The 21,974-nt window shown below is 41.2% G+C and overlaps 1 protein-coding gene across 2 annotated transcripts in view; it reads left to right on the plus strand.

Moving 5' to 3' along the window:
- Positions 1-5,889: 5,889 nt before the first annotated feature.
- The window catches only part of CARMIL1 (capping protein regulator and myosin 1 linker 1), a 179,668-nt gene continuing 163,583 nt past the window's right edge, over positions 5,890-21,974 (plus strand). For both annotated transcript variants that reach the window (XM_020781586.3, XM_020781588.3), the window contains exons 1-2: positions 5,890-6,548; positions 11,070-11,167. In XM_020781586.3, the coding sequence (XP_020637245.3) occupies positions 6,509-6,548; positions 11,070-11,167 (138 nt within the window). In that variant the 5' untranslated portion in view covers positions 5,890-6,508. The remainder of the gene's footprint in view (positions 6,549-11,069; positions 11,168-21,974) is intronic.

Genomic DNA, 21,974 nt, shown 5'->3' on the forward strand with positions numbered 1-21,974 from the left:
CATCACCCCTCTAGGGGAACCTCTATGGATTGTCTCTTTGGTCATCACCATCTTTGTTCCTGTCCCCTTTCTCTGTAAGAATGAATGGTGCTCGGACAAGAGGTGTCTCCATATCACGTCCTTGCTCACACATGGCCTATCTCTGGTATTGCTTCCTGTTGGCAATGTACAAAAAAGGGAAGCTGCTGCAGTGGTTCTGGAAGTGGTTGTCTCTCTGCCCTTTTGGCTTTATAGAATGTGCCTCCCAATAAACTACCACTTCTAGGAAACTCTTATGATAATATATCATTATATGTCAATGGGGTTGGTCTTTTGTTATTCATGGGGCATTATGTCACATGCATATTTGTATTAAAATGCAATCTGGGTCCATTTTAGACATGTAAAGATTGATTTCCTAAAGTCTCTGGGCATGATCAGTGAGAATATATTTGTCTGTCTGGTGAATCTTCTGAAGTGACTAACTGGCATCAAAAAACATCCAAACAGAATGACAGAGTTGCAAGGGATAATGAGAATTTTTTAAAGAAATTGCTCAGTTCTGAGTTCTCATAAGGAGTACCTATATAATGCTATGTGAGAATTTTCAGAGAGGAAATCTAATATAGAATACTATAAGAGTATAAAATCTAATATAGCCTATAAATCTAATATAGAATACTGTAAGAATATCATGACATCCTAAAGACAAACAGATTAGGAGTAGTTAATTCCTTTTTAAGGCCAGTGAAAATGTCACAAAGTACTGGGCAAGCTTTCAGAGTACTCCCAATGACACTTGAAATGTCACCTCCTCCACAAGAGCCTGCCCAGAATCTGATATCTACAGCAAAGGCCCAAGTATGTGTCCCACCATCCAAAGAAGCTAAGCTGATGGGTACACAAAAAGTAGCAAAAAATTCTTGTTATTCAGTTAATAAGATGGAGGTGTTACATTGATAGACCAGATGTTGTCAGAGTATAACCCACTATCTGAATCCATGAATTCTATTCAGATGGTCTTTAGAAAGAAGACAGCTTCCATACTTCCAAATACAGAAGCAGAATGAATACTGAATGTGGCCTACAGCTAAATCTGACAAACATTCCATGACTTTATGGGGGTTAGCTTACAAAAAGAGTAATATTGTTAGCATTAGAAAGACAAGATCTTAATGCTATTAAAATACTACGTACTTTGATCCTTCTCTCTCTCTTTCTCTCTTATGAAATAAGCACGAAAATCCCTGGTAATTTTCACATGGTCTGAGAGAGAAAGGAGACCTTTGTTTAGATCATGCTTTCTGTGCAATGATATCAGGTTTCAGTATGGAATGCTGGGTCAAAAGAGCTATTGCTGCTTTCCCTTTGAAAATATAAATGATAGCAGCTATCCTGAATTTCTAGCACCAGTCAGAATGCAGAGGCCTCTTGTAAAAGAGACAGCAGGAGTAAAAAACAGTGCAATGGTTTTTACATTAACAGGACAGAAGATTAAATGTAGGTGATGCCCAAGGTAAAGAGTAAATAAAGAGCAAATTGGATAATATTAGGTAATGTTGGTGGTTCCAACACTTTCCCTGGCAACGTCTTATTAAGTGACAGGTGATCTTCCTCTTTTCCTAGGATCCTTTTGGTATTTACTTCTCCTGCAGCCTCTGATTATCAGCATAGGCCAGTTGGTCTCATAATCAATGGCAATGATGGTACAACATGAGGTCCTGCTCCTGGGAGGCACAATTTCTTCTTCAAGTAGTTCTACCTGTAGTCCATTTAGACCACCTAGCTCAGTATTTAGCCTTTCCCAACTTGGGGTTTCTAACTGTAGCTGAATTACAACTTCCCCTGTTCAAAGATAACATGACTGTTGTCATGGATTATGGATGCTGGAATCATAGCAGTTGGAATTTCAGTGCCTGGGGACCTAAGGTTCGTAGCAGTTCTCCTTAACTGAAGATAAAGATTTAACCTGGGACATGGTTATATAGCTATAGCTGTGGACTTCTAAAAAGTCCTTCCTGGAAAGTTAGATTTTGAGCCGCTTGGCATTAAGTAAGCCAGATGTATGCTAGAAAACAAATTAACATATATATAAGCCACGGCTCAAAATCTAACTTTCTAGGAAGGACTTTTATATATATATAAAATGTAAATATTTTGTTCTATCGGGATTTTACATATTTCCTGAAACTGGCTCTTCACATTTAATGGTTGCAAGACAAACATAAATTTAAGAAGTGTAATTTCCCCATCACTACACCTCGATGCAAGGAAGAACGGGTACCTATGGAACTGCTACCAGATAATCAGCTCTTGTGAGACAGAGAACCTTTGCCAAGTGGGGAAAAGTGGCAGTCTATTAATGAGTTAAGAAACTGTTCACTAAATCACTTCCATTCAATCAATGTGACTGATTATACAGTTCTACTAGTTTTATTGCTCACATGTAACTGTGGTATCCTAATAAGTCAATTAAAATAAAATAAAATAAAATACCTAATTAAAATATACAGTAGTTAACAGAAAAAGTTAATACAAAAAAGATAACATGTATTGTATATGTCCACGAGTTCTCATCTCACATCCAGACTGCCATGTGGAAGGCATGGCCTGTACATGACATAGTTGCATGACAAAAAGGAAAACTTGCTTCCAAGAAACTACAAAAAGAAATCTTGGTCGAAAGACAGTAATGGGATTGTTGGGACTGGACAGAATAAGACAGACATCAACAGGAGTAGTAAGGATGCAGCAGTCTGGAGATGATGTTATCTCCAGGGTTTCTACAGATGCTGAAAATGTCTCTGTTCTTTTTCGGAATAACCCCCCCCCCCAAGTTTTCCTTTATAATAGTATTATACCCAAAACATAAGAGGTATTACTCTAATGTTACTTCAACAATTGTTTTGGATCTTCTTAAAGTTGTAGCCCAGTTACTTTCATATGCCCATTTTAAAAAAATACCGCATTTGAAGACTTCTACAGATGCCACATTAGAATAAACAAGATCTGTCCTTTGTCAATTGGCTGTGAATTGTGAAATAAAGTAACCTGGAAGCCTGCAGGCTTTGGAGCAATGCCATGACATCATTATTGCATTGCAGGACTTGGAAGAGGTCTTGACACCCTAAATTAGACCCTATGTACTATACTTTATCTACTACCAACAAAAGAAAGGAAGTGTTCACTTCACAGTGTGAAAGGCAGGGAGGGGATGAAGACCTTTTGGCCCTCCAAATGTTTTGAACCCACTCCTGGAGGCCCAGCCATAATAGTGAATAAGTGATTATGGGAATTGTCATCCAAAACCTTTACCAGGGATTTTGTAGAAGCCTTTTAATACATCTCCTTAGATACACTCACACCTCAACTAAGCAGCTGGGTACTATGTGGAAAACAACCCCCTGATGTCAGTCTGCTGGGGCTGCACCCCAACAATTGTACTTTTTACAGCCTCATGGCCAGCTGCCAGAGAAAATGATATAGTAGGTTCAAATTGTGGTTACAAACCATTTGTTTCACATAAAATCTCTAATTTGAGGCATGCCAGTGTATCTTAGTACTCCAGAGCCATACACGAAGCATAGTTGTTAAGTGTCAGCACATGATGGCATAGTAGAACGCTCCTGGAGTGTCAAAAGTAAAAAAAGTACAGACTTTTACTTATTTTGAATTTTAGGGGAATGCTTTGGTATTTCCAGGTTCCTTCAAAATCAAAGTGGAAGTGCAGAAGGTTTTAACTATCAAGATTAACAAAAAAACAACCACCAGTGTATCAATTTCAGCTCTTTGTTCCAGAATAAAGCACAACAGGAGATCAAAATGATGTTAATAATAATCTTAGAACTGCAGAGCTGGAAGATACCCTAAGGATCTTTGAGTCCAGCCTGACTTCTGGCTCCACAGCCTAAATCACTGAGCCATCCAGCAGTTCTAATACCTTTCTGCACATAACAGCTCAGCCAGTCAACCAGTCAGCAAGTGAACCCAGGCTTTGAGCTAATGGTACTAGCTTCCAGGGAAACCTATGCTATCCATTACTGTTTTCTTGCGTAAGTTGTTCCTCTGAACCTGAAACAAAGAAGTCTCTACCTGTCAAACCTGGAGTTAAACCGGTGGTCGTAAACAGCAGTTTTACTGCATTGCATCAAACAGAATTAAAGTGTTCTGCTTATATACTGCACCGTACTACTTAAAGTACTCTCTGGATGGTTTACAATTTAAGTTTCCAGGCTACACATTGCCCCCACCCAAGTGAATTTACCAGCCTTGGAAAGCTGAAAGGCTGAGTCAACCTTGAGCCTGCTACCTGACCCAGAATTGCACTCAGGTTGTGAGCAGTAAATGGCAATAACTGACATTTAACCACTGCACCACCAGGCTCCTCTATTAGAACAGTTACGGCAGGAGGAGAGGTATGTTTACGTCAGTTTACTCAGAAGAAAGTCTAAATTAACTAGGGTTTACTTTCAAGAAAATACACATAAGAACACGGCCTTTCTGACTAAAACTGCTAATGTTTATTCTGAATCAAAGTTTAATTCAGTGGTGGTCGCGGAGCTAAAGATAAGCACCTATTTTGTTTATTTTCAAGTACGTACATACAGATCAATTGGTTTTCATGTGCCATCAATTCACTTCCAGTTTATGCCAACTCTGTGAATTAGTGACCTCCAAAAGGTCCTATCATTAACAGTCTTGCTCTGGTCTTTCAAACAAAAGGCTAAGGGGTTATTTTACTGAATCAGTCCATCTCATGTTCCATCCTCCTCTTTCCCTGCTGCCTTCCACTTTTCCCAGCATTATTGTCATTTACAGTGCCTTGTCTTCTCATGACATGCTCAAAGCCCAATAGCTTCTGTTTAGTCCTGTTTGCTTCTAGGGAGATTTCAGTCTTGATTTGTTCTAGCCTTCATTTGTTTGTTTGCTACTGGGCAGTGACCGTAAGATTCTCCTCCAGCGCCACATCTTAAATGAATCATTTCCCTTCCCCACCCCTTCACTGTCTAATTTTCACATCCCTACATAATAGTCAGGGATATAATAGTATGGATGGTCTTGGTCTACAGACACACATCTTTGCTCTGGCAGATATTTTTTTGTCTCCTTCACAGCCACCCTTCCAAGTCTCATTCTTCTTCCAATTTCTTGGCCACAGCCTACATTTGGATCGATGACTGATACAAATTGGTACACAGCCTTAAAACAGAGTGGCGACCCACATGTTGCTGGACTGTATTACTGTAGTACTTATAACCCCTTGTTATTAATTATACTGGCCTGGAGCGATGGGTAGGGCAGGCCAACAAATAAAAATAAAAATCTGGAGGGCCACACTTGCCAACGCCTCCCTTATAAGAAACCACTCTTCTTTTCAGAGTCCATGAAGGAAAAGGGGAAAAAAGGGTGGGGCAGAAGGAGGGATCCCTTTTGCCAAGGTCGAGGCCGACTCGGACCACCAGAGGCCGCCCTCGCGTCTCTCCATCGGTCTGCTTGCTGCCAGACTTCGTGATGGGGAGGGAAGGAGAGAAGGAAGGAGGGACCAAAGGGATTGCTACAATTTTGCCCTCCGGCCCCGCTGCCTGGGCATGAGTAGGCGCATGGATTCTGTGCGCCAATGCGCGGCCGGCAGGAAACGCGGCTAAGGAGGAAAAGGCATTCCCCTGACTCTGCCCAGGCAGCTCGCGTCGTCTGAAAAAGCCACACCGTGTTGCATTTCTGCGAGCGAGCGAGCTTCTCGGCGGGGCTCGCTCTGGGCGAGGTGAAGAGAGGCCGGTGCTTGGCTGGAATCCGGGCGTGTGTCTGAAGCGCAGCCCTCTCTGGGGCTGGGCTCTGAGGGAGCCAGGAATGCCGCCGCCAGCGCCACCGCCGCCGCCTCCTCCTCCTCCTCTTCCCACGCCTTCCGCTTGCACCTCAGGCCAGAAGGTAGCTGCGTGAGGCAGAAGGGGAACGCGGGAAGGAGGAAGGACGGACGGACGACGGACGGATAGCCAGCCAGCCAGCCAACCAGCCAGCGGGCAGGAAGGAGGAAAGAGGGAAGCGAACCCAAGGAGCGCAGACGCAGCAGGGGAAGGGGATTAGTGTCGCGGGAAGGCAGCTTGTGCTGCGGTCTTTTTTTTTTTCCCTCCTCCTCCTCCCTCCTCTCTCTCTCCCCGTTTCCCTTAAGAGAGGGCTCGTCCGCCTGTGGAAATAACCCGCTGGCGTCTCCCTGCAGCCGAAGTTGAAGAGGCGTCATGTAGCAATAAGCTCGTCGCCAGCTCCTCTTTGCCTCTTCTCCTTTTTAAAATCTCCCCTCCTTTTCAGGGCAGCGAAGGGTACCGCCGCTATAACCAGGCACTTCCCTTCCGCCTCCTATTTTTGTTTTTTAAAAACTGGATTTTTGGAATTAATATTTCTTTTTCCCCGCAAGCAGAGGGCGAAGGGCGAGGGCGCACTTTTTTTCTCCAGCAGCCAGCACCCCTGTCGCCCCTCCGCGCACCTACCCCTCACGACCCCCTTCGGAAAGAGGGGGGAAAAGACGGGGGCAACGATGACCGAAGAGAGCTCCGACGTTCCCAAAGAGTTGCTAGGTAAGCGTGTGCCTCCCTCCTCTCCCCGCTCCTTGTGGCTTAAGAAGGGACACTTAAGTGCGTGAGGGTCCACGGAGAGCTGGAAGGAGGGGGTCGCTTCCCCTCCGAAAAAAAAAAAGCCAACACCACCAGGTTGAGGGCTGAAGATTGTTGTGCCTCCCCAAGACTGCCCTTGCGGATCGTTTTGGTTGCCCTGACATTTAAAGGTGGCGATTGGGCTGCGGGGTGGGGGGAGAAGGCGAGCGAAGGTGGGGTTGCTTGTGTTGTGTGAGGGTCGTTTGGAAAGGTACGGGGGTGGTGGTGGTGGTGGTGGGGAATTGTTATGGCTGGTGGCCTCTGAGCTAAAGCCGAGCAGCTGTAGCCTTTTACAAAAAAATATCTTTTGGCATCGCTGGAGAGATTTGCTGACTGACGTCGTCCGTGTGTGTTTGGGGGGGGGGAAGAGATTACCAGCCCCACATTTAAAAAAAAGCCTTGGAAATAAGGCGAGTAGTGGGTTCGGGGTCTGTAAATCAACATAAGTGTGAGTAGGACCTTGAGAGGCCAGGCTGATGGATTTCTTAATGCCAGCATTTCCTCTCTGCTCACTTGCCCTCCTGGCACAGAGCCTAGGGGGAAAGGCGACAGACAGCCCCCCCAATACTCTCCCAGGGCCCCAAGGTTTGCCCATCTGGTCCGGACATAGTCTCCATTCCCACTGATTTCACTCCCCCTACGTATTCATGCAGATGAGCTTTCTCTCCCAGGGCTTCTTAACCTTTGCTTCCTCGGTATGAAGTGTGCCAGAGTACAGTATTCTCTTTACGAACCTCCCTCTCCTGCGTCAGCCAAGAGAGCAAAGAGGTTTGAACCACTCAGGTGCCAAAGAGGAGGGTTCTGTTAAAGCTCAGTGGCTATACCTACTATGTGTGTTGGTAAGCGGTGGGTGGGTTTTCTTAAAAAAAAACCACACACACTCTTTGCTTGTGTCTTGATTTGCAAGGGAATAGCTGGTGGGCGGAGATAATTCTGCTGGCTTTTCAGCTTCCTCCCCCCTTCCCCAGTTAAATGGATTCACAGACCTAAAGGGATAAATAGTCTTGTTTGTTTAAGGCATGTACCTGCTGCTCTATAGTCAAGTAAGTTCTCAGGGTGGCTTATAGGACTTACATGTTTAAATTTCAATAAGACGGGGTTTATGGCATTTCCTTTGCCTGACCCAAATACTGTACAAGCCAAGGTTGATAGCTTGGTTCTCTGCATATTTGAAGTAAGGCCCAGGTTCAGTAAACATTACCTCTGAGTTAGTGGTGTCTCAGAGTGCACTCCAAGATATGGACCAGGACCAGGGAGCAGGCAAATTTGTTGTCTCTTCTAGTTCAGCCTGGGGCTTTGTCTGAATGGTCCACCATTCTCTTCCTTCCCAGTCTCCTTTCTGCTACTGAAAATACCTATCCTGGTTGTTTCTTGAGGTGGCTGGGCAGGAATAGAAGACAACTTGCCTAGGTTTACGTGCAGCTGTGAAATGTTTAGTCTCCTGTCTCCTACGGATAAAATCAACTATTTTTTGGAGAGTATACCATGCAAAGTAACATGGTATAATGAAGATGACCTTGCTCTTTATGTCTTGATTCACAACATTAGACACAGTGCATTTATAACATTCTGATGCTTAACTGAAATCATTGTAAAAGGGCATAGAGATCTGATGAGAAATTACATTTTACGAGAATCTTGCTGGGCAGCAGTGTTGGTGAAGGCTTTCACCGCTCCAGTTGTGTACTCAAACGTAATACCCTCACCTTGTCCCACAGAATGCAAGAGTATCTGTTAAGAATCCCCACCTGTATACAGCTCTACTCTCAGTTTTGTTTCTTATCATTTTAGAATGTGACACAGAAGTAGAGCCTGTAAATTGGTTTTTAATTTATATTGTATGCTTCTTGTCTCACCATTTTGTTTGAGTGGTGTCTTAAAGCATTTGGAACACTGGTGTAGTTGAGCTAAAAAGATGTGAACAACTTACCAAGAGCATTGGGGTGTGACAGTCGTAACTATGAATAGGTGATGCTGTAACTGCTTATGTGATAAGTCTCATAATGCACAGATAGATAAACCTGCCTTATATTTAAAAAATCTGAAGCAATGAATGGGGAAAATAGTTCATATGTGTTCATGTCTCCCTTTTCTAAGTGATTGCAGGAACTTTCTTTGAATATTGCAGGATATTTAGAAAACTACCTGGGTTTAATTATGTAATGAAGGGACATTAAAATTAAGCTTTGCTGGAAGAGTATAAAAATGATACATTTTAAAAATCATATTCAAATTTAGCTCTTCTTGGTAGTACATAGTTGGATAAAGTATCTCCAAGACAGGTGGATTGTAGATATGCAATAAAGAATTAGAGCCTACTTTATCTGGAAAAAGAAAATGCCTTTGCACACATAAAATAGAAGTTAAGATGTTTCATATAATACCACTTACCCTAACATGGATCTCAGTTCAGAATTAAAGCTTGCTCATGCACACTTGTTCCTCTGAGTGTTTCTATGCCTTTAGAATGGAGGAAAATTTCATCTAGCTTCACTTTCCACAGACAGCTTGGTACTTTGGGCAGATCAGCTTGCAGGAATGATACCTTACTATTCTGCAGTCTAGGTTAAAGTGTTATAAGAGACCTGATACCAAGATGCATTAGTCAAGTTGCTTTGAGGTGGCCATGAAAATGTGTTGTCCAGGATTGGTAAATAGCGTGTGAAACAATTGTAGCTTTTTGCCATTTGCTAGTTTAATTTTTTTTCTTTTGTATTTAACATGTTAAATACTATCTATTAAGTAATATTTGCTAAATGTACTGTAATCTTTAACTTGTTTGCTGTTATTGATGAAATGATATTGCAGTATGTTTTGGAAAATATTAGCATGAATTAATTGGTATAGAAACAGATTTCTTAAATTAGTTTTTCACTAATCATGGATGCTGCTATGTTTGTTGAAGTGAGCCCAAGATGGCAACCTTCCAGCCTGCACCTTGGAATGTGCACTGAGCATATGCAACTGTGCTGGTGAAGGCAATGAGCATAGTATCTTGCAGGGCCAACCCTAGTTCACAGTGAGGACTGACCCTTTCAACTGCTCGATCTTCAAATATCTCATTTTTAAAATGCATTCATAGCTCATTTGATGCATGGTTTGCTTTTGTCGTATGAGATGATACAGATGTGAAAGGGTGATGCTGTTTTACAGCTTTTCCTTCAATGGGATGAAAAACAGCACTGATATAGTGCTAGCTATGCAGGTCACTGTTAAGAGATTTGCAGGTAGAGCTCAATGGTTTATCATATCTATTTCAAGCTGTTGAAGCTGTGATAACTACCTCACAAACAAGGTGTCCTAGGCTGTCTCCAGTGACTCTTGACATTTAGTTTAGTTTAGTTTTGAGATTCGGGGAGAAACATCTGAATGTTCTTTAGAGGGTGAGGTTTGCTGTGTAATCTGATGAACAAAACAAAGGATGAGCCATCAAAATCCAGGCATCAAAATAGAGCAGCAGTTCTAGTCATAGTTCTGTGGAAGTCATGGCAGCATGGCAACCTTCCATGCATTTAGCTTGGTAGTTTGTTGTTGAGATTTTTTTTCAGGCTGCTTGAGGGATGTTGATATAGGAAAATTCCCATGCTTGTGTTTAGAGTCTGCAGTATGCTTCCACTTTGCACATTGTTTCATGTGTTCTTCAAGGGTAGATGATAGATCCAGTGCATGTGTGACTCCTTTTAAAAAAATATTTGAATTGGCTATAAATTAAAGATTCAGTAGTTTAATTCAGAGTTATTCTACCTTTTGGAGAGTCCATTCCACACTGAGAACATCTGGAACTATTTTAGGGTGTTACCATTTTGGAGAAGACACAACATACTTGTGGAAAGGTCATGATCTCCAGTTGAGTTATGTGCATTCAGAGATAAGAACCTTCTGTGTAATATTTGAATATGTGTGAACTCATACAGTACCTTGTAAGTGACTGGATAGCAGTCTGTTCATAGATGTGTTCCGCTTGAAAGAGGAAGAACCACATAGACATTATTACAGTGGACCCTTGACTTAAAGACGGCTTGACTTACAGACTTTTTGAGTTACAGACTTCTCTGGCCGCAAAATTTAGGTTTGACTTGCAGACTGAGATTTGACTTACAGACCAGAAAAAAACCAAAATGGAACAAAAACGGCCTGTTACAGGATTAATCGGTTTTCAATGCACTGTAGGTCAATGGAGACTTGACTTACAGACTTTTTGACTTGAGAACCGCCTTCCAATATGGATTAAGTTCTCAAGTCAAGACCCCACTGTAATCATGAAATTAGTTGGGCATATGTGGATTTGGTGTATTTAATTAGGACAGTGACAAGATTTATTTTAGGAAAAAGTGTCAGCTAGAATTATCTGGGTGGAAGAGCATTCCCATGGCAGCATAGTAATATAGCTGAATATTTTTGTCACTTTTAGCTATCACAGCAATTTTATATTCTCTACTGTTTCAGAAAGTGTCAAGGATGTGATTGGGAGGAAGATAAAAATTTCTGTGAAAAAGAAAGTTAAACTCGAAATCAAGAATGACAAAGTAGATAACAAAATACTGGTAAGTACCCTCTTTTGCCTAATTAATGTCATTTCCCAGTTCCTCCTTTCCCAGAAGCAGCTACCCTTTTATTTAAGTGGCCAACAGTTTTTAGCTAGCTTTTCATCTTCTGTAAGAACTTAACACTTAGAGAAATTTCTTATGCTTATAGTGCAATCAAAAAGGGTTGTTTGAATGCAATATTTCCCCAAATCAAGAGCTTTGTTGGACACTAAGGTGTAGAATCTAGCATGCTATAATTCTGTCCCCTAAGACTGCAGTCCCCAAACTTTTTGGGACCGCAGACTGTTTGGGGTGTGTGGCTCCGTGCGTGGGGGGACGGGGCGCTCGCAGGTGAGCGTGTCATGCTCCTCTGCAGGCGCGACATGTCTACTGTGCGTTGGGGTGTGTGGAGATCAGTCTCTGCGGCCCAGTTCCAGGAAGCCCACGGACGGGCACCGGGGTGCGGACCAGGAGTTGGGGACCCCTGCCCTAAGAGATCAGACCATACCCATAAGCTTTGGAATTAATATAGCAATGTACTTGCAAATCTAATATATTAAAAGCATTTTTTTGTATTCTTCAAGATTTGTAAGGGTGTATAAATTTTGCCTTTACTTACAGGTAGTTATAATTTGTGATTGTTGCTGACTTCGCCTTTACTATATTTTCTGAGTCTGTACCCTGGAATTTGAGGGTGAGAATCACTGGTTATACTGGGCCTTGGAGGAAATTGAGGCAGCAAATCTGTTGCATTACTAATGCCTGCTTTAAAGCTCTGCATTGCCTTGTGAAAAATGCTTCCTCCTAACCATTTGGGTTAAAAGCATTTTAACGTGGTGGCGCTGTGGGTTAAATCGCAGAAGCTTCTGTGCTGCAAAGTCAGAAGACCAAGCAGTCGTAAGATCAAATCCACGCGATGGAGTGAGCTCCCGTCGCTTGTCCCAGCTCCTGCCGACCTAGCAGTTCAAAAGCATGTAAATGCGAGTAGATAAATAGGTACCACCTCGGTGAGAAGGTAACAGCGTTCCGTGTCTAGTTGTGCTGGCCACGTGACCATGGAAACTGTCTTCGGACAAAACGCTCGTTCTATGGCTTGGAAACGGAGATGAGCACTGCGCCCTAGAGTCGGACATGACTGAACTAAATGTCAAGGGCAACCTTTACCTTTACCTTTAACCATTTGGGAGGGGGAAGACCATGTTAAACAGGAGTTCTTACCAGAAGGTTTGCAGAGGCCAATAATACAGTCTGAAACTTGCATTAGATTTATATTTAATTTTAATGTGTTGCTAACCTCTGTGCACAAACCATGTAATGGTGGAATATGTATAACCTTCCTTGTGAAAGGATTGGTGCAGGGAAGAAACTTGAGTTTGATTTGGATGGCTTAACTGCTTTGACATTTGAGCGAGGGGAAGCAAGCAGAGCAAATACTTTAGGTAGTGTTTTATTGGCCTTCTAAAATAACATAGTTGCTTGTCTAGAACAATGACTCTGAAATTTCTTGCACAGTGTGTTTTTTAAGAGGTGTAGAAAGGCTGTTGGGACAAACATTTGTGTTATGACTGTGGGATACAGAGGATATTTATGATGTACTGTAACACAAATCTTATCATGGATTTGAAGGATTTCTTGGTAATTTTTAAACATTAGAGGAATGGATACATTATTTGTTTTCTGCTTAAAACTTATTCAATCCATCCCCCACAACAACCTGTTTTAGTTTAAGTACTGATTGCCTCTGTCTGATATTAGCTACTTAAAGAATTTCATGTATCTTCCATGTGATGCTTTTTGTTTCCTATTCCATCCTTTTCTTTCTTTTTTTTAATTCATGGATGTTGGTTGCTGAGGTCTATTTATCTTTAAATTATTTGCGTATTTAAGTAACAGAGTAATTCAAGGAATATAAATGAATTTGGTATACACAAATTTTTGAGGTTGTCCACAGCAGATGACCTCTTTGATCAGCAATAATTCTTTTGAGAAATTTTTGAAAATCTTTTTGGTTCACAGTAGTTTAAGATCTCACCATCACTTCTCACTTCACATGTATAAAATACAGATTAGTCAGAATATTGTGTTTATCACTATTTTCTTCTAGAATATTTTCTTCAATTTATTTTATTTTATTCTATTTTCAAAAAATAATATACACTTGCTCCCCCCTCCCGTAATACATGCAGACATCTTTTAACTGCTGGTGTGATCTGTAAAATACAGTGAAATGGGAAATATGAGACTGTAATATTTCTCTGTGTTTTGAAGAGTGAAGTGGTAGTTTTAAAGGTGGTGATAGTCTGAATTGGGTATTTGTGTCTAACCACAAAATGGATGGGGGGGGAGGGGATGTTCTCTATCTTCTTGCTATTCTTTGTTTTTAACCAGAATTATATCAGTGTGCACAGCAATATATATATGCAGAGGTATTTTTACGCTTTGTGTTTTCACAGTTGTAAGAGTCATATGACCAGTACATATTTGTCATATAGATGCACGCTCACCCTTCGGACTTGGAACAAAAAGAGTCCACCAGTTGTTGTTTTCCAGTGCAGAGTCATCCCAAAGGAAAGACAGTGTTGAATAATCAGCTCTTGGACAGGAAGATGTTTGTGGCCTTTCTGCTGATATAATTTGGCTTTGTACAAAAGTATCAAGTCTTGCCACATGCACGGGACGTAATACTCATTAAAATAGGTCCACAGTTGTCATGTCAGGCATGAAATCTTCAACTATTTTTTTACTGACAACAAAACAAAAATGAAGGTATTACGATATCTTAAAGACAAACATGTTTATTTCATGTGAATATTCATGGATAACAATCGTCTTCTTCACACATATGGAGTATGAATTCACAAAACCTCATAAAGGAGCAGTTGCCTTTGGTGTAACTACTTTAGTGGTGAATCCACTGGCAGCAACTTTGATGTTGTGGGATATGGTAGCTCTTGTAATCCTTCATGAAATTGGAACTGCTGTACAAAAGGGGTTGTATCATTGTCCTAGGACAGCGATGGCGAACCTATGGCACACGTGCCACAGCTTCCACACAGAGCCCCCTCTGCAGGCATGCAAGCTATAAGTCGCCAGATTGCTATGCCCGGAAGCCAAATCTGAGGAGGAGGCTGCAGCCCTGGTGTTAACACCAGAACAGGCGGTGGGTGAGGATCCAGAGCAGCTGGTACTGGCGGGGGTTGGGCCCGACTGGAGGCGGATTCAGAGTGGAGTCTGGAGTTACCTCCATGCTCGGGATTCCCCTTTCCACCACCGCTGTGGCCCGCCGTCCACTATGTTTTTGTTTTTCCCAGTTTGGGCACTCGGACTGAAAAAGTTTAGCCATTACTGTCCTAGGGTCTCTCTGGGAAGCATAGTACATCTGGTAGCAGTGCCTGCTCATGAGGAGAACGCTAACAGAGAGGCAGATGAACAAGGAGGTTGCAAAAACCCACTCTGTCAGTTCCTTGCAGTTAATCTTTCTTCTTTTCTTAGGCTGCTGCATTATCTGCTTTCCACAGCCTTCCTCCACATTCACAATGGCAAAGAACTTATGCCTATGTAGTGAAACATTTAATACTCTCCTGACCTGTTTCGATAGGTGTAAGTACACCTACTTTAGGTTGTACTATAATTTTAGCTCCTTAGTTGCCAAGTGCGTAGTTTGACATGGTACTTCAAAATTGGAAGTATTTTGTCTTATTTATTGCTTTGTCAGCATAATTGTTGGTAGTGGGAATTTTTTTTTCTTTTAAAAACAATGTAAATATCTAGCTTTCTCTTCTGGGAATTTATGGTTGGGATTTAGAGCAAATAGAGTAGGCCAGATACCAAGTGTTTTGGAGTTTCATTAATTGGACTGTTTATGTATTCAGATTATACAGTGGTGCCTCGCAAGACGAGGTTAATGCATTCCGCAAAAATCGCTGTCAAGCAATTTCGTTGTTAAGCAAAATGCGGTTTTCCATTGAAATGCATTGAAACCCTGATAATCCATTCCAATGGGAACGGATTGCCATCGTAAAGCGAAAATCGCCATAGGAAACATCGTTAAGCGAAACGCGTTTCCCAAGCGAACACAGCTGTCTAACGAAACAGGGACCATTCAAACGCCCGTTTAGCGAAGTGAACCTGAGCTGTCAAAACCATCGTAAAGCGAAACACAGGGACCCGAAAATTAACCGTCTTGCAAGGCAAGGTCCCCACCATCGTAGAGCGAAAATCGCCCATAGGAAATGTCGTTAAACGGAGTGCAAGATCGCTCCGGAAAACTAATCGTTAAGCGGATTCATCGTTAAACAAAGCAATCTTCTAGCAAGGCACCACTGTAGTTTATAAACTTTATATTTTCCAAAGAGTTGGGACATGTAACTATTATACTTCATAGCCACTTAATAAAATTAAAATCTATTATACTTCATAGCCACTTAATAAAATTAAAATCTATTTCAGTACCCTCATCATGTACCACCCAAATGGACCACATTTTTTTAAAGCTTGATGATGGTACTAGAAGGGTATAATCATAACCTTAGAACTGCAGAGCTGGAAGGGACCCTATGGATTATCAAGTCCAGCCTTTGTCAAGGAGGCTCAGTGTGGAATCAAACTACCAACTCCCGGCTCCATACCCAGATACCTAAATTACTGAGCTATATCAGGTGTTGGCTGTGGGTAATTTGCCGGAGAAGCAATTCCATAGTTAAGGAGCAGCTGCTAAGGGGCAGACAAGACTTTTTACCTATAGAGGCATAACAAGTATAGGATTTCCAGATTTTCTGAACTATAAATCCCATATTGTTTTATTCTGGGAATTTCACCTGACAGACCCACAACTCTAGACATCTAAATGTGGCTCACCTGGAGAAAAGGCCTAACTGAGAAGGCTTCATGGCTTAGCCTAGGCCTTGCTATGCTATACTTTCCACTTCAGAAATGAAGGTGCCCCACTGCTAGCTAAGATCTTCCTTTCTAAACAGGAAGCTAGGACCCGCATATGGTGGCAGGACTTCCGACATCATGGCTGTTCTGTGGGATAAATCATTAGAAAGACAAATTCTTATAAGGAAGCTGCTGTTGAAGTGACGTCAAATTAATGTTGCAGGCAGACTCATGAAAGCAAATGTTGAGGTTTTAAGAGCCAACATGAATTTAAAAACATTTTAGTTTCCTGGAATGTGACAATACTAGTATTCTCTTTCAAAACTAAATTAGAGCCTGAATGGTTTTTGGTTGTTTCTAAAGTGTTGTCAGTAGAGAGGGGGTATTTGTATACGAATCCCCCCGCACTGGTGGAGATAATGGGGCTGGACTGTCCACTCACCCTTCCACTGCTACTGCGGGCTCCCTTCCAATCACTCCGGAGCACCTAGTCTGTGAGCAACTCTTTAACCTGGCAGGGAGGCTTGTCCTGCCTCCTCCCATGAGTGGCTAGTCGACCGCAAGTTCTGGATACGAATATGAATACCCCCATATCTAGTTGTCAGTTGTAACTATCTTCAACCAAAAAAGAGAGCATTCTCATGTTCACAGTGATTTATCCACTTTTCCCTTTGTCTAATTTTTGCATAATTACAAAGTTGAACAAGCTTTAAGTTATTTCTGAACTTAGCATCATCCTTTATTAAGAAATTATTTTGAGGGTTTTCTTCTGCTAAGTATTCACAGGTGCCTCAGATCGTATAGTTGAAAACTTTATGGGATATCATTACAGCTGGTTCTTGTGTAGTCAAAACACATAGACTGAACTGTGGTTTAAAGAAACAAAACAGAGGTGTAGATTCTAAATTCTTTCCTCAGATGTACAGTCATGCCTGGCTGGACGATTACCCCGTTTAAGGATGAATCCGCATTACGTTGACATTTTGCGATCACTTTTGTGATCGCAAAACAATGGTTTAAATGGGGGAATTTCGTTTAGTGATTATCGGTTCCCTGCTTCGGGAACCGATTTTCGCTTTATGACGATCAGCAAACAGCTGATTTTCGGGTTTCAAAATGGCTGCCGGCTGAAGAAATGGCCCCCCGCTGTTTTCTAGGACGGATTCCTCACTTTACAGGCACCCAAAATGGCCGCCGTATGGAGGATCTTCGCTGGACAAGCAGGTATTCAGCCCTTTGGAACATATTGAATGGTTTTCAATGTGTTTCATTGTGTTTTTTTTTTTGTTTCGTTTGACAATGTTTTTGCTCTACAGTGATTTTGCTGGAACGAATTAACATCGTCAAGCGAGGCACCACTGTATCTCTTTTCTTCAGACAGGTTCTGACTCAGGACATAAATGAGGCTGAGGAATCAACATTTGGGTGATGAGAATGGGCTGTGGTAGGAAGGTTTTGTATTTCTTGCACCCTATTTCATCTTTAATTGGGCCCTATAACCTTCTTTATATGTGATTAGGAACAGAGCTGTGTTTAAAGCCATTGCCCCTGCAACTGACACCTGTAGCTTGTCGTCCGATTTCAGTTCCTTCAGGAATTACATTCCCTTCTGCAAGTCATTTTTTCTGCACTTTCTTCCATAGCAATATGACAAATTCTTTAGGAGGTGAGACAGACCTCCTGCCAGCTTTCTCCATATTTTATTTCACACACTTCTTTTGTTCCTGTTGCCACTTCCAGAGTACATGCTGTTCATTTCATGTCTGTTAGTGACTCTTTGTTCATTTGGGCTTATAATTTGGTAACTGAAATAAAAGAAGGGTAAATTTTATCTGTTTGTTTTAATATGTTAACACTTCAGAGATTCATGCAGTTGGTACAGCGGTGCCAAAAGCATTCATCTAATCCATTTTTGTCCTTTTAGATGCGTTTTCTTGGACTAAATCTTATATCATGCATAGCCTATGTGTGTGCTTAACTCTGGTAGTCAGCTCTCTGCAAGACAAACATACATTCTGTAGCTCGAGTCCTCTTTGGTTTGTGCAGCATAATCCCAAAATTGGCTAACTGGTGTGTGTAGTCATTCCAGAGGCCTGTCCTACAGTTGGACACGGCCAGGTTGCACATGACATACAGCAAAACTGCTTGGCCAGTTTCCCTTGCAGACTTTATATTTTGCAATAGAATTCTGGATTGTGTACTTTGTATAATTGTCTTAACATATAAGCCAGTATTTCATTGTCATATAAGATGGCCTGAATCCTATTGTGATTTGCATTTCCATAAGGAATTCACGTAAGCCTTATTGGCAAATTGCTGCTCATTGTTGTAGTAGCTGTTGCATTCCCATATGTGTGCCTGTTTGCTTAATTGGACATATACCTAGGCATGCAACAAACATCTCATTAGTGAGTAGCAATTAACCACTGAGACCTAAGCAATTTTCCTTAAACAGGAATAAATCAGCAATAGGATTATGGTTAATGTTTTATGAACTAGACTAGATTGTTTTCAGATCTATACTGTATATTATCCACCTCCTTGCTTTCAAAAAATAAATAAGGCTTTGAATTTAAGTGGTAGCAGAGAAAATTTGTCATTTAACCTTTTCTTTCATCCATTTTCCTGTTAAAAGTTGCCCTCCAAGCTTATCTGAAACTGGAAAACTACCTTATATGGTCTATAGAAAGAGGCAGGAGGTAATCTCAGGGCCTAATCACACAAGACAAATGTTCCCCACTTCTAATGATACTTTCCATATCTCTGTTGTACTCTGTATATGTACCACATGATTGCAATCATGTATATATACTGTGGCGATTGTTCTACCGTAATGTGTTTTAATGTTACTGATTCAGTTTCTCTTATTTGAATTGTTATGAATAGCTAGCTACACTGTGGTACTGAGTTATTGTTTATTTTCTGGGGAACTGCTGCCCATTACTTCAATTTAAAAGTTTTTTTTACTCATATGTTGATAGGTTGGGAAGGGGTTCCTGTTCAATAAAATTTCCTCTTTTGTGCTGGCACCTCTGAGAACTGCATTGCACAGAATGGATCCGACACCCCCATCCAGGGCTGTGTTGCTTGCTAGACAATAGATGGAGTGATGCAACACGTACCAATGCCCTGGTATACCTGGCCGTTGACATAAGTTTACCTATGTATTGACATACTACCTGTAAAAAATGTTTTAAAAAATGTATAGCCAGGCAGCCATGTCGCAGTAATGGTGGCTGCCTTCCCTGGTGACTTGGCTTCAAAAAAGAATTGATAGGGTCCTCCTGCACACGTCATACAGGTAAGGAACGTATTGAAATACCATCAGAGAAAAATAACATAAGTCTCCCTGTGAATGGGAAGTAATCCGCAGTTACACCGCTGGCTGGGTAAATGATTCGATAATGACGGTGTGTTGGGTGACTGTAAATGAATATACATAGTTTTGTTTGTTAGAGATACAGCTAGGAAAAACCTAAAGCATTTGTGCCAAAAGCATGTCATGTGTACTGTTCAGTCCTGTATCTGTGAAGTGAATTCCATGTCTGTGGGACTTACTGGTATGTAAATACAGAGGTGCCTCGCTTAGCGATTGCTCCATTGAGCAATGAAATCGCTTAGTGATGGGGTTTTGGCCATCGCCAGAGCGATCGCTTAGCGATGGCCCCTATGGGGAAAAATCGCTTTGCGATGATCGCGGAGGAGCGATCATGGCAAAGCGACCCTTTTTGCACAGCTTATCGGCGGTTCCAAAATGGCCACCGGAAAAACAAAATAGCCACCCGCTGTTTTGCCTCGCTTTAGAGGCACCGAAAATGGCTGCCCCATGGAGGATCTTCGCATAAGGTCAGTTTTTAAGCCCATAGGAACACATTAAACACGTTTTAATGCATTTCCATGGGCTTTTTAAAATCGCTTGGCAACATTTTTTCTGGAACAGATTAACGTCGCTAAGCGAGGCACCACTGTATATGTGCATAACAGAGATGGCCTGTAGTCTGAACAGGGAGCACCTGATGCTGACATTTTGGAACAAGGGCCCCTACTAACCCTAAGCTGCACCTGCTGTCGTTCAACAATATTCAGAACACTGCAACTCCTTTTATGCATGATCATTAAACACAGTTCTTAAATACAGTTCTGTAGTCTGGTAGAACTAACCATTGTTTCAGGTTATTGCTACTTGGTTTATTTTTTAATTTCAGATTCTGTTATCTTAAAAGCTAGTAGAAGCCTAGAGTAAACACCAGTGTTTCCAGGTATTTTCCTCTAGGCAAATAAGTTTTGATCTCTGTTTTTCACTGTTATATTCTAATTAACGTAAAGAAATAAACAGTACATAACGCGAAGTGAAGATTTTATTGAAGAACAAACCCAGCATAAAATATATTAAAAGCGAACTTTGCAAAGCTTGCTAGTATTAAATGACTTAAGATCAAGAACCGTTTTCTTCAGATAAGACTTTGATGTAGAAGCCGAGTTTTTGCTGCAGAGGTTTGATTGGTTGGATGCTATATTCCTTTTTATTGATATTCTGAATAGATTCCATTTATCTCTTAATTGTATTTGCTCTCATTTGATTGTATTGCTGTTACCATTATGAGTGCCATTTGTTGGAGGAGAGGGTGCATAAATAAATGTAAGGCCATTGATGGCAGCACAAAGCATGATGAGAGAAACCCTTCTAGTTGATGTTGGCCCACTTATAGTTAGTGTTTCTGTGCCATTCTTGGTTCACATGATAGTCCCGTCCCACATGCAGGGGCTGTCACCAGAGGTGGGAAGCAATACTCCTCTTAATTTGTCCCTGAGGGACTTTTAAATATCAGTTCCGATGAGGCTGAACAAAAGCACACAAAAGTGCTTTTTAAATTAACTTCTTGATCCATGGAGAATATTTCAGCCAGCATTCTGTTACTTTCACCAACATCTGTAAAGGTATATTTGACTGTAAATATGCTCTTAATTGTGGGACTCTAACTGGGTTTACAAAGTAAAGCACAGAAGCTAAGACTAAAGTATTTTCAGAAATACTAGATGAAAGATGTTTAGGTGATTAAAAAATCCACTTGGCATGAGACCTTCCAGGAAGAAATTGTTAACAATATAAAGTTTAAGTGGAAGGAAGTAGAAGCACAGAGGAAATCCATAGAGAAAATGGCTGAAGATCTAAAAACACTTTATTATGTGTTTACTGACAATTATAGCCCATGGTTTACAGCTTCTAAGACCTGTTTCTGGTTTAGGAAAGCAGTTGATACGATGGGGAAATGGTGTATTTGCAGTTCCAACTCTGCGTGGCAAGACGAGCTGTACATAGACCACTCATTGTCTATTTCTCAGACATAGCACAACCACTATTCACATTTTCAATCAAGCTTATTACCTGGGTGCACCATAACAAAGCAAGTATCTTTTGTAACAAAAGATATATCGAAGGGGAACTTCCAGAGAGGGAAATCCAAACTGCTTGGCTAGTGGCTTTAGGTGACATGTTTATGTACATGATTTCTGTGGGTCAGCCTGGTATGTGTATCGAAATGCAATTTATAGCTGCCTAACCTGTCAAATGTATTGCCAGAAAGGATGAAGGTGGAAAGTTGAATATGTTAGAGAATACAGATGTGAAAACGAATTTATTCTGTAAGGGTAATATTCAAGAATGGATAGTAAAACTATGTTCTACTTTAAACTTGTTAGCAAGTTTTTTTTTCTTAGTATGACAGGCAGCCAGTATTGCTGAGCAGTGGTCTTAAGAGTTGTTTAGATAGATCATGATGACTATATGTATCATACTTAGGGAGCATTTTCTCTGTCTTCTCCTCAATATGGGATGTTCTCTTCTGGCTTGTTTAGTTAGGCATTACAAATGTGTTCTCTCTTTTTGGTGTTTCTGGAAGCTATTTTCGATTCTTTGCTGTTTTAGTTTGTGCAATTGTTAAAAAAA

This window comes from Pogona vitticeps, chromosome 4 (assembly GCF_051106095.1).
Source record: "Pogona vitticeps strain Pit_001003342236 chromosome 4, PviZW2.1, whole genome shotgun sequence".
Classification (NCBI taxonomy): domain Eukaryota; kingdom Metazoa; phylum Chordata; class Lepidosauria; order Squamata; family Agamidae; genus Pogona; species Pogona vitticeps.